This window comes from Microtus ochrogaster, unplaced genomic scaffold, assembly GCF_000317375.1.
Source record: "Microtus ochrogaster isolate Prairie Vole_2 unplaced genomic scaffold, MicOch1.0 UNK1, whole genome shotgun sequence".
In the NCBI taxonomy this organism is placed as follows: domain Eukaryota; kingdom Metazoa; phylum Chordata; class Mammalia; order Rodentia; family Cricetidae; genus Microtus; species Microtus ochrogaster.
Genome location: NW_004949099.1, coordinates 33,518,473 through 33,531,157, shown reverse-complemented (window position 1 = coordinate 33,531,157; position 12,685 = coordinate 33,518,473). Strand labels below are relative to the sequence as shown.

The following is a 12,685-nucleotide window of genomic DNA, read 5'->3' as shown; positions in this document are numbered from 1 at the left end:
AAGTCATCCTGTAAGGAAGGGAATGGGGGTACAGGCTGGGCTCTGCACCCCAAATCTGAGCTTCTCCATGATCCCTCAGCCACCCCCTCCCCCTTGGGGGATGTGAAGGATATATTTGACTTCTGTGGCCTCCTGGAGGATGGGAGAGTAGGCGCTGCAGTCACAGGTAAGGTCTGTCACTAGGAGGAGCAGGTTGCTGCTGGGAATCTGTTGCATCACGAATGTCCTGCAGCAGAGAGGGTGGGGGCTCTGAGTAGTAGGGGTACAGGCTAAGGAGAAGGACTTGGGGGAGAAACTTTCTGAGGCACCTGGAAAGACATGTAGCCATAGGCAGACTGAGGCCAGTAGCCCGGTACTTACAAGGCATTCCCTCCTTTCCCAATAGCCAGAGAAGATGAAGAAGGAGCTGTCTTTAACAGGCACAGGGGCCGTTCCCAGCAAACAGGGATATTAACTATCTCTGCTAGAGAGCTGGAGAACTTGCAGTTCTAACCTTAGCCACAAGGTGGCACAATGCTCCTATACACAGCTTGGGGTAGGGGGTAGGGAAAGGCGTTTTTTGCATTGGCCGGGTGTTAGAAACACAGCAGTGCCAGCTGCCACCAAGCATTTTGTATGGAGTGGGTGATGTTACACACACAGGTATATATCACACATATAAACTCACAGATGTGCTCATCACAGCATTGTGTGAACTTGGTATCGTTCCCATTCTGCATAGACAAAACAGGCGAGAAGGGCTAAACTTGCCTATGGTTATAGTAGAGGCAGAGAGGAGCAGAGCTAGATTTTATTAAAGAGTCAAGCCTGTCTGCGGGGAGGCCCTTACTTTCTGCCATCCCCTTGACGTTTCTTTCAAACCTCGAGATGAGCACAGTCAATAGAGCCAGCCCCAGGAAGGCTGCTCTGTGTGTACATAAGATGTCACACGCGATAAAGAAACAGAAACCTAAATCTGTCTGATGTCAGAATCTGAGGCTACAAAATAGCTGGCATGGGTCTGGGGTTCCCCAGACCTGATAGTGGCCCTGGTGAGAAGCAAAACTGGTTGAGGGAGCCCCTAGATGTACTGTCTTCTTGGGTTGGGACAGAAGTCTCCAGGGCCGCTTCCTCCAAGGTTTGGAGTGGGAAATCAGTAGGTTTGGCCTTCTAAGCTTCTCTGGACGAAGCTAGAGGTTTCTACCCAGGAGTTAGCCTGACTGGGTCCTGCTTGGAAACTATTGGCTTGGGGTGCTGATGCCCCAGAGAATGACAGCTCTGGGAATATAGGCCGAGGCTCCCCCCACCCCTGTGCATTTTCTGGGGACGCTGCAGACCTGCACACAGTTCCTACTTTGTGGAGGGCAGAACTCCTGCTTCTTTCCCTGCCTGGGGCGTAAGTGTGAAAGGCCTTAGTACCAGCTTGTCATGGCTGGTTTGGCTGAGCAGAAGGGAAGCAAGCAAGGGAATTCTAAGAGAGGCCTGTGGCCTTGGATTTAGAGAGACTTGTGGACATGGGAATTGGCCTCTGGATTCCTTTTCCCTGTGTTCCTTAATGCAGACCACCAAATTGTTCACGCCCCTCTTCCTCTCTCCTGCCTCAGCCTGGGTTTTTCCTGTGCTGAGGAGTAGGGAGATGAGGAAGGTGACCTTTCCCTGAGGCGCCGTCCTTTCCTACCGCGGACCTTCTGGTGGGTGCCAGGAGTGAGAAGTTGCACCCTGACTGGGCTTGGTGGCTGCATGGGGACTTACTTCTGGCAGGCCTCACACTCGATGATCCCATTGGCCTCCTGGATAGACGTCTGGTGCACGAACACTGGGTATTCTGTGTCACAGGGGTGCAGCAGGTCCTGCTTTTTGTGCTTGTGGGCTGTGGGTGACAGGAATGTGTATGAGGAGGGCTTATCACCTCACAGAGGTCCTAGGAAGCCCATCTGCAAGGGCAGCATCCTTTAGTTTGCTACAAGTGACCAGCATTCAGCAAAAGGCACCGCGGAGTCTGGAGGCCTCGCTGAGCTGCTGGGTGGCCCTCGCAAGGAGCCCTGAGATTTTTCTGCAGAGCACTCGTGGGCACCCTGCAGTGCTGCTACGCCAAAGCACACTATGCCTCTTAAGGCCCAGCAGCGAAGGAAGTGTAGGGAAGGCACAGTGGCCTGGAAACACCTGGAAGAGGAGGTGCAGACATGACATTGCTTTTGCAAGGTCACACAGGCGTGAGGAAAGTCACAGGTCTCCTCAATGCCTGGACCCAGAAGCTTCCCTCACAGATAGTAAATCTAAGAGGGGAGGGCAGGCTGAACAATCCTCGTGGCCTGGGGAAACACCCACAGCCCAGCCGGCTTCCATCCCGGTTTATGCCACTGGGCACCTCTGTTCCTGGTTCTCAGTGTCAGAGGACAGATGCCTCACAACTGGCTCTTCTCTTCCCAGGGGTTCAGGCTTAGAACTGAGCTATTTTCCTGCCACTGGGGTCACTGGCTTCATAACTCCAGTTATGAAGGGGGCCTAACCACAGGAACTTCAGGTCCAAGGACCTGCCCTGGCCAGCAGCAGCAGCTGAGGAGGCAGAGGGAAGGAGGGGGAATTGTTTATATAATGAAGCCAGACAAGAAGGCAGTGGGAGTCTCCTGGCTGCTGGATGTCCAGAACCCAGAGAGAGTTTAGCGGGGTGGGCTAAGGTTGGCCATCGTTTTGGCCCGGGAAGCTCACATCTCCAGGACCTAAGTGCGTTTGTGTCTCTCGGCTTGTAAAGGTCAGGTGTCCCCCTTTCCAAGCTGAAGTCAGGTATCCCCCTTTCCAGGCTGAGGTCAGGTGTCTCCCTTCCCAGGCTGAGGTCAGGTGTCCCCTTCCCGGGCCGGCAGGAGTCAACAGCAGCAGGGACAAAGCTTTCCCTTTGCTTTGTGTCAGAGCTACCATGACATGTCATTGTCCTTGGGGACTGTCCTTAGGCACAACTTCAGGGGAGGGGTGCCATTCTAGAGGATACTCCCTCAAACCTGGAGCCTTGCTGAAGCTGCTTTCTTCTCTAGGGTGACCTGGTGGCATCTCAACAACATGATGGGCTATACCTCCCTTTTAACTATCAGAACCCCTCAAGAGGAGACGGCTGTTTCCTAACGCAGGCCTGTACTTGTGTGGTCTGAGCTCTGGGCTTTCTTGCTTCCTCAAAATGGTGCTCTAAAGGATTGGGGACCGCCTCCTGTCCCCAGCCAAGGAGTGTCCTAGGATAAAGAAATTCAGGCTGCCTGTGCTCACTCCCAGGACACAGACTTAAAGACAAGTCCTTTACAGCTCCCCCGGGGACTGGGCAAGGTAGGCTCTCTCCGTCAGAACTACTTACAATGATGAAAGACAGTCTTGGCTGCCCAGGACAAGAGCCCACCACAGGGTTGGACACAGCACAGGGAAGGCACAGCATCACACGAGGACAGAATGGCATAGAGCAGTGGTGATGGCACACGGAGCGAAGGTGATCAGAAGTGATGTGATATCACACACAGAGGCGAGGGGAAGATGATGCGATGAGATTATGAACATGAAGGCTTCGACGCCCACCCCACTGCCACCCACCCCAGGCAGAACCTTTCTAATGAGCTTCCCAGAGTGCTGCCCACAGCTGCTTCTTGGCACTTACCCTCTGACCCTTTGTCCTGCCAAGATCCCCAGGTACTCCACTGTAGAAGGAACCTGCAGGATGCAGAACACAGTCTCGGGGACTGGCATGTGAAGCTCTCGGGGTGCCACTGCCTCTAGCCGCCCCCTGTAGGAACCCGTCTTTCTGCTTGAGGGCATGAATGAAGGAGGGTGTAGGGTGGGGGTGAATGCCTCCCTCCTCCTGTGGCTAGTGAACCAGGCTATCTTGTGGGCTATAGGCAGCCCCCTTAAGGGTAGCCTCATGACCTCGTCCCTGTATGCAGGGAATCTTGCCTGTCACTTTTAATCATAACCCTGTCCTTCCCCAAAGGGAACTCTTGTCACCTGGAACCCTCCCTCCAATCCAAGACTCAGGCCCCACCTGTAGGGAACACTCTCCTTTGGTCCTGGCCTCATGGTCCAATTCCCTGGTCCAGGGAGCCCTCCCCTCCCATGACCCCTGACCCTTGACCATGGTTTCTCTCCCTACTCCATCTAACCCCTACTCACAGCAGACATTCATGCAGTAGCCACCTGACCACCATCAAGGAGGCAGAGAGAGGCTGGAGGAAGAGCAGAGCTATTTCAGGGAAACCCCAAGTGATGTCCCTTAACAACCTCCCTCCAGACCCAACCTGCCTGCCCCTCAGAAGGAACGCCGGAGCAGAGGGACCTCAAAGACCTCCTGTAGGTCAGACTCCCCACAGGTTGGATTTGAAAAACTCTTCAGGAGTCTGGTCATTTCCCATCCTTGGTAGACCAGTGCTAGGAACCCCTGAAGATCTAATGTCAGTCTGGGAGGTGAGAATGAGCACCCCCCACCCCCAGGACAAGACAGCCCTGCAGCCCCAGGGGAAGCGGTGAGCATCAGAACAGGGTCCAGAATAGCCTGAGCCAGAAGGTCTGGGGCTGGATGAGGATGGGACCAGGTGACATCCTGAAGGACAGGGCAGAGGATGAGTCCCAGTAGAGGGACGGCCTGGGGGGACACTCACACTGATCAGGGCCTGGGCTGCACTGTGGCGGTGATCTGGGGGCTCGCACATGGCCTGGTAGTCATACATGGTCACACTGAAACGCAGAAGTGAGCTGTGTCGGAGCCAAGACCACTCCATGCCCTGGCCTGGAGGCCTTGGTTGCAGGATTTGTGTTGACGAGGGTCCATGTGGGTGCCCAGCTTAGAGGAGTGAGCCAGAGTAGAAGCCAGCTCACGCCAAAATGTCACTCCCATGCGTGGAGGGCTTTAAGAACACAGATAGCATGCTTGCTGTGTTGGTCTGTGCTTTCCTCCAAGCCCTGAGCGGAGGCTGGAGAGTCACTCTGCGGGATGGCCATGCACCTTACACCCACCCCTAGATTGACTTCAGTCTCTGGCTCCAGAAAGGCATCTTTGGGGCCTCTCTGGGGTGTCTGGGGTCAGACCCTGAGGGCTAACTGAGGACCAGAGAGGGGAGCGTCTCACTTACCGGCTGAACACCCCCATGCTGAGAAGCTGCGCCATGAGAGCTCCATCCACTTCCCCCAGAAATCTTCCCATCTGTGGGGGGGAACCAGAGAGAGCTACTGCCAGGCTGTCCCTGTAGCTGTCCTTCCAAGGAATCCTTTCTTCTTCCTCACAGCCCGCCCCTCCCCCAGCTGACCATCGCAATCAAGGCTTTCTAAATCGTGTTGTCATCTGCAGCGGACTGTGAAATCGGCCCAGAGGGCACTCCAAAAGTGGTCCAGGGTTCCTTAAACATGAGTCGGAGCTTCCAAGGAAACGAGTTTGTGGGCCCCCTTTGTTGCATGTGCTGTTTGTTGCATGGGGTGGGGTGGTGATGGTGGTGGAGGTGAGTTGGTGAGGTTAGTGGTGGTGATGGTGTGTGTGTATGTGTGTGTGGTGATGCTGGTGGAGGTGAGTTGGTGAGGTTAGTGGTGATGGTTGTGTGTGTGGTGATGCTGGTGGTGATGGTGGTGGTGGTGGTTGTGTGTATGGTGATGCTGGTGGTGATGGTGAGGTGGTCATGGTTGTTAGGATAAAGGAGTGGGAATGTACCTTTGCCAGGCCTGGGCCAAGGTGTGCCACTAAGAAATCACGGCACACAACAGATCTAATGCAAGAGGTTTACTGAGGGAGGGGGTGAGTGAAAGGCCATCTTGGAGTGGGGAGAGAGAAAGAGAGCTGTGATGTTCAGAGGGACTTTTTAAAGGGGGCGTATGCCACTTCGAGTTGCTACAGTGGAAATGTGCCACACCTGGTGTGGCAGGTGCTGCTGCAAGCTGCTGCCATTGAGTAGAGCTCTTGATTCACAGCAGTGATGCTAGCGGTGGTGGTGGTGCTGATGGTGGAGATGTAATATGTGGTAGCAGTGATGATGATAATGGTGGCAGTGGTGGCGGTGGTTGTGGTGATAGCGGTGGTAGAGTATGCTGTCAAAGGTAGCTTTCAGCAGGTTTTGCCATGAGCTTTGCTATCCTGGCTTCTTCATTGAGGGGAGGAGGGTAGGAGCCTGGGACCGCCCTCTGTGTTCCCTGCCTTCTCTGCAGCAGCTGTACTTGGCTTTCACCTCTTGGGCTCTGGCCCTCTGCACATCCTTTCCCCTGCCCCCAGATTTCTTGCCAAAATACTCTCAGACAGCTTGGGTTTGGGAAAGTAGTAATGTCACTGCCCACCCCCAAAATAAGACAGGACCTCCTTGCTCATGATCTAATCAGTCAGTATCCGGGGACACCTGCTGCCCAGCATCCTCCAAGGCCCTGCCCCTGGATGGTTATGTCAGTTGGATTAGCTCTTTGCTGTTCCAGTGACTGTGTGTTTCCCTTCCATCAGCAGGGAGCACGATCCCTGCAGAGACTTGTCTCTACCCTTTGGCTGTTCGTTGCGTGTGTGTGTGTGTGTGTGTGTGTGTGTGTGTGTGTGTGTGTGTGTGTAAAACCTGAAACGTATGCTCCTTAAGACAGGGAAACTAGGGCTGTAAGACCATCCCATTCTCTTCCTAAATTGTAGGCTCATTCCTCACCAGCCCTGCTGATCAAATGCCCAGTTCTGAGGCAGGAGATCTGACTGTAAGAAAGTACACCTTGGAAAACACTTCTGCCTCTGCAACCAAAACTCCATATCCTAGAAAATGCCACTTAGCAGGAAATGTCCACTGCCCTTCTTTTTGTAAGGCAACTTCTGCAACAATGGAAGCACTGTGGTCCACAAAAAGACTACACTTCCCAAAAACCCTTGTACTGAGAGCTGGCCAATGAAATGGAGTAAAGCCCAGAAGAGAACTTCTGGGAATTCACTTAAAGTGAGAGGACTGTGTTGGGGTACCCAAACTCCACTGTTGCCCTCTTATTTGGGACGTGGATTAGAAGGCAAGAATCCCCCTGGCTAGGATGCTACCATGAAGATGGGATACCTGGTGCCTCCAGGAAGCCATACTAAGCCTGTGCTGCCTTGATCTATGAAATAATCTGTGATTTGCTTAAGTCAATGCAACAGGGAGAACACTATCGCTAACGGATAGTTACTGTTGACTTTTGTCCAAATGAATAAATGCCTCAGATTGAAATTCAGGACCTGCAAAGGAAAGGTTCCAATGTGGATTTTGTCATTTCAGGACCCGGATTTTAACATGTGGCTTTACTAGGAACACAGCTGACAAGGGGCTTCCCAAGGCTCCTTACACCCGAGATTACCCGTACATGGCATAGCCAACACGCTGGCAGAGCTCTGGAAGATCCAAAGGTCCAGGGTTGCCTGCATTTAGTTTGGTATGAGTTTGGGATAGAGTCAGGGTCCTATGAGGTCTGCCCTGGAGCCTGGAGTTCAGTAGATGGCTTAGGCAGGAAAGATTTCAGCAGTGAGCTGATAGCCTCTGTGGGATGGTTGCCCCAACGCAGGGCTGACTTTCCTGTTGTGTGGCTGCTCATCAAATACCCAGCAGTGCGCTCCTATCTGTGTTCAAACTGGTCTGAGTTCCAGGCCTGTGCATCTGTGGCCTCTTGGCCCAGCACAGCTCAGCTTACAGCTTGTCCCAGGCAGGCCCAGATGAGGAGAGAGATACTGAGCCCTGTCAAGGAGCTGCAGCTGACATGAATCCTAGAGCTAACCCAGGGGTCAGCACTCCTTATCCGTGGCTTCTGACGACCTGCAGGATTGGCTGTAATTCTATGAGACCCAGCCAAGTACATCTGAGCCCGTTAACTGTTTTGAGTAGAGACAGAGCAACCTGGACAGGGAATTGAAGGACTCAGGTTGGCGACTAGGTGTTAGAAACTTGTACGCTACCCTTGACCCCAAGACAAAGCTGGTCTGAGTTCACCAACCTCGTGTGTGTGTGTGTGTGTGTGTGTGTGTGTGTGTGTGTATGTGTTTGGGGGGTGTCTTTGAGCTGGCAAAAGCCTCTAGATCGGTGGTTCTCCACCTTCCTACTGCTTTAACCCTTTTATACAGTTCTTCATGTTGTGGTGACCCCCAGCCTTGAAATTGTTTTTGTTTCAAAACTGTGATTTTGTTGTTGTTATGAATCATAATGTAAATATCGTGTTTTCTGATGGTCTTAGGCACCCCCTGTGAAATGGTTGCTTGACCCCCAAAGGAGTTGGGACCCACCGGTTGAGAACTGCTGCTCTAGAAGCTAGTTTTATTTATACTTTGTTTAATTTCATAAAGGATTTGGATCAGCTTGTAAGCCTATGCAAAACATAAGATAATATAACACTTGAGAAAATTAAGACACATAAGCTAAGCACTTAAAATAGGGAATGAAAATGTATGTTACATCAAATATAAACCTCAGAACAGACCGACTGTTTCTGTGATGTCCTGGGATCACAATTCATGAGCATATGGGATGCTCTAGACAGAATGGGAGCAATTCAACCCAATGTGCTATCCAAGGGCCCTGGGGTCTTCTTCACTGAGGTGGCCCTTTGCAGTTGTCACAGCTGGACTGGGTTGGGGGCAATGATTGGCAAGCTAGGGGTGAGAGAGCTCTATTCGGCCTGTTGGGGGACTTGCGTGGCTTCATGATAGAAGACTAGCCTTTTTTGTTATTGCTGTTTTCCAATGGTTAGGGAAAAGATCCAAAAGGCCATTAATATTTCAAGCTCATGAACATTGCATGAGATGTTTCAGTATCCATAGCAGGATCCTGTTGGGACGGTGCCTACTCACTCGTGTGTCCTCTGTCCTGGTTCCTGCTCAGTCGCCATCAGAGAGCCCTGACTCACACGGCTGATACCCCCAGGTGCTCTCTGCCCCCTCCCCCGCTGCTACGTAGGCTCCCTGGCCCATGTTCTGGCATACTCTTGGGCTGGTCTGTAATCTTATCTTGCCTGACCAAGCCACCTGGCTCCACTGCCACTCCTGTTCATGGCCACCTTCTGACTCCTGAGCTATCCCACAGGAGACCAGGCCCCACAGTCAGTTCTGATCGTATGGCATTGGATCCAGCGTATGAGTGTCCTTAGGCCCCTTCAGCCTTATAGTCAACTTCTGTTTTCCTCCATTTTCTGACAGAATGGACTGTCTCTGTGTGAAGAAGGGCAGGGGAGGAAAGGGAGGAGGCAAGCGGGACTGGACACCCGGGTGCCAGGACTAGTGACTGGTCAGAGTTCTGGCAGTGTCCTGATTGACAGCCTAGACCTTTCCAGTAGGAAGCAACAGTAAAATCTGCTTTCTCTTCTCAGCTCTTGCTGCATGTCAAGCGGGCTATTTAAGAACTGCTCCCGGGCAGCCGTCCCATGGTCCTTTGGTCCCCTTCTATCTTGACTCTATCTGTGCCCAGTCTCCTGATGTCCCGGCTCTACTTCCTGTCACGTTCTGACAATTTCCACGGACTCTCAGCCCTGCTTGGATGAGGCTGCAGTTTGGCTTTGGGGGACAGAGACTACCTTGGCCAGGACCCTGGCCAGCATCAGCTCTGATCTTGTACTATCCAGGCTTCTGGAGCCTCCAGCTCAGGGTTGAACCCTGACCTCAGGTGATCCAGCCTGTGCTTTTCCAGAGGAGAAAACTGAGGCCCAGATCTTGGAAGCTGCTAACCGAACTGAACACATGCCTGCAGGCGAAATTCCTCTTGGAGGTTATTCAGGGCTGTGGGCTTGTGTCAAAGAACTGCTTCAGGTGTTTGTGTTCGGGTTTGGCTCAGGGTGGAACAAGCTTCTTTTAAAAGTGCGATTTAAAGTATAATCCCTGGCTAATTTCAGGGTCTGACTTGTGGCTGAGCAGATATAAAACTGCCATCGTGACTTCCTCTTCTGTCTGAGTAGGTGGCTGGAGGGAAGGCAGGCTGTTGGGTAAAGTAAGGGCTGCCCCCCCCCCATGCCCCTGCTGGCCTGTTGGCACCCTGGCTTGGTGACAGCAGTAAAATTTTCTACAAGGGGACCCAGAAAGGAGAGGAGCACAGGGATGGGGACAGTCCCCCTGGAGACTGGGTAGGAGAGGGCAAGATACAAGCAGAAGATGTGGGACTCAAAAGTCCCCATGGTTGTTCAGGGGAGGGAGCAGGACACTTGGTGGCAGTGCAGCCAGGCCCTCCCTGAGCGCTGAGCTTGTTGAGTGGCTCCTCACAGACATGACATGTCACATGGTAGAGAGGTCAGCTTAGTCACAGCTAAAGGGGAGAAGTATTTCTGCCTTTGAATGCCGCTCTGTGTTTGTCCTCTTGCTCTGTGGTTTGGACAGAAGGCAACTCCTTTCCTCCCACCCAGATTTGCTCCAAAGTGGGGCGAAGGCCCCAGCTTTAGGCCTGCTTGGCTGATAAAGCTGCTAAGGGTCTTGGCTCCCTTCCCCCAAGCCCTTTTCTCTAAGTTCTGGCTCTTCGGTCACTTACCTCTTGGGGTCTCTGGGAGATCAGAATGAAGCCATTGTTGTCTATAAGGAAGCAATCCAGATCCTGGGGGAGAGGCCAGGACAGGAGGTCATAGCCAGGGCCACCGCTGGCTCTAGCCATCATGCTCACTCAAAGGGCTGAGGAGGGTGAGCCCTGCAGGCAGGCTCAGGCAGGAGGGAAGTAGTTCACAGGGGGACGCAGGACAGTGAACTTCCGCCTATGCCCTCCTTCAGGAGTCACTTACAGTGTCCTCGCAACTCTTCAGGCACGGACCCTCCTCAGTGCTGCACTGGAAGGAAGAGGGAACACTGTGAACAGTGTGTGCCTTTGTGGGTGCAAGTACATGTGCGTGTGTGTGTGTGCGCGCTCGTGTGTGTGTGCGTGCATGTGTGTGCGCGTGTGCGTGTGTGCATGCGTGCGTGCGTGTGTGCCTGTGTGTGTGCGTGTGTGTGCATGTGTGTATGTGCCTATGTGTGAACTATGCATCTATATGTACACAATGTGTGTGTTAAAGGTAGGTCTATGTGTGCTGTGTATGTGGAGTGTTTGGATACATTTTACATGTGGTATACACATGGCCTGTATATTCTGTGTACATGTGCATGCCTGTATATGTGCAGTGTGCTATGGCTATGAAGAGTCTGTTGTATGTGGGTACATTTGGACTGTGTCTTGTATGAGGAAGTTCTGCCTGTAGTGTGTGCGTGCTTGCATGTGTGTCTGTATATACACATTTGTGTGGCGTATTTGTGAAGGGCCTGTTGTATGTGGAGGGCCGGCCTTGGCAAATGGAGTCTGTGAGGGTCATGTACACACATGCAGGTGTCTCCCAGCAGGCAGGAAACTGAGCAGCAGGCCGTGCTCTCCTGAGGACAAACAGAGGCCACCTGCCTGCAGGGCACTAGGACTTTCACGTGGTGAGTGGGTTCTTACTGGTCCCCTCCACCTCTGTGGCCTTTCTACCTTCACTACACAGCTCACTGTGCCCAAGGCAGGGACCTGGCAGCCTGGAGTGAAGGAGTAGATGGGACTTTTCCCTGATAGGATGACTCAGGCTAGAAGGACATACAGAGGACAGTGAAGATTTCTGGTGTGTGTGTGTGTGTGTGAGTGTGTGTGTGTGTGTGTGTGTCCTTAGAGGGAGGGGCTAAGTGAAGTTCTAATTTACTCTGTAGCAGGCAAGGCTAGGGTAGTTTGGGGACAATAGCAGTGGCCCTGTTTTGCCCTTTGCCCTGGATCTGATCAGGGGACAGAGCACTGGAGTGGGGGTGGGGACGGGAGGAAGAAGCCCGATATGCAGGGTCCAGAGAAGGGCAGGGAAGGCAGAAATAGAGTGATGTCTCCTGTGGGCCTGATGGGCCGGGCTGTGGGGACAATCCTTCCCTGTGAAGCCTACCTGCTTCATGGCTGCCCAGAATTGGCGCTGGAGGTAGTCCACTTGCATCTGGATGCCCACAGCTGCAGAGAACAAGAAAGAGGAGGGGCAAGGCCAGATGAATATTTGGGGGAGGAGGAAACAGTGAGAGCAGAAAAGAATAGAATCCACTGAAAGAGAGAAAGCTTATCAGTGGTGGTGGCTGTGGGGAGAGAAGCATGGGCAGGAGGGAATGATGGAGACTTAGTCACTGGCCATGGGAATCTAGGGCCTCTGGAATAGGACCCAGGGGATTAGAGGAGGGGATCCAGGCCAGGAGATGCTCCCTGTGGGAGAAGCAGTACCCAGAGATGCCAGAGAACCGTGAGGATGGACGGCTTCCTCTCTGATCCCTGGGAGCTCAGGGCACACTCTCTGCCTGGTGCTTCTCCCTCGACACGCGTGAAAAGAGAGGCTGGCTAGCATTGTTTGTGCAAGATCGTGGGACCTAAGTCTGAGTCTGGAAACTCAGAGGCCCCGTGGATCTCAGTCCTGGTGTGACACTCCCTGGAGGCACAGTGCCTGGAGGCACTCAGGAAGAAACCTAAGTTGTCGGAGGTTGAGCCATAAGCCGACCACCCGAGTTTGCAAGGCCATTTCCCAGAGACCAGGAATGCCGCCAGTGCACAAACGCTTCTCTTTTGATGTCCCCCAACACAAGCGCCATCTGCCTCTTTGATTCCCAAATAGGTCTGGAGAACCCAAGGGGGCACTCACATACTAAGAGAAATCTGGGACAAAGAGCGACAGGAGAACTTGGGGCCAAAGAATAGGGAAAAAAAGGCTGGCTATGCTGGGCAGAAAGAGAGTCCAAACTAGGCCAACTTCTTAGTACCTAGAATAATATTAA

At 52.9% G+C, this 12,685-nt stretch overlaps 1 protein-coding gene across 1 annotated transcript in view; it reads right to left on the bottom strand.

Moving 5' to 3' along the window:
* Cacna2d4 (calcium voltage-gated channel auxiliary subunit alpha2delta 4) overlaps nucleotides 1–12,685 on the bottom strand; it is a 103,554-nt gene that overhangs the window by 1,008 nt on the left and 89,861 nt on the right. The window contains 10 exon segments of the mRNA XM_005365113.2: nucleotides 114–226; nucleotides 1,732–1,849; nucleotides 3,320–3,340; nucleotides 3,614–3,666; nucleotides 4,123–4,175; nucleotides 4,608–4,683; nucleotides 5,079–5,149; nucleotides 10,422–10,484; nucleotides 10,666–10,710; nucleotides 11,818–11,879. Coding sequence (XP_005365170.2) covers nucleotides 114–226; nucleotides 1,732–1,849; nucleotides 3,320–3,340; nucleotides 3,614–3,666; nucleotides 4,123–4,175; nucleotides 4,608–4,683; nucleotides 5,079–5,149; nucleotides 10,422–10,484; nucleotides 10,666–10,710; nucleotides 11,818–11,879 — 675 coding nt within the window.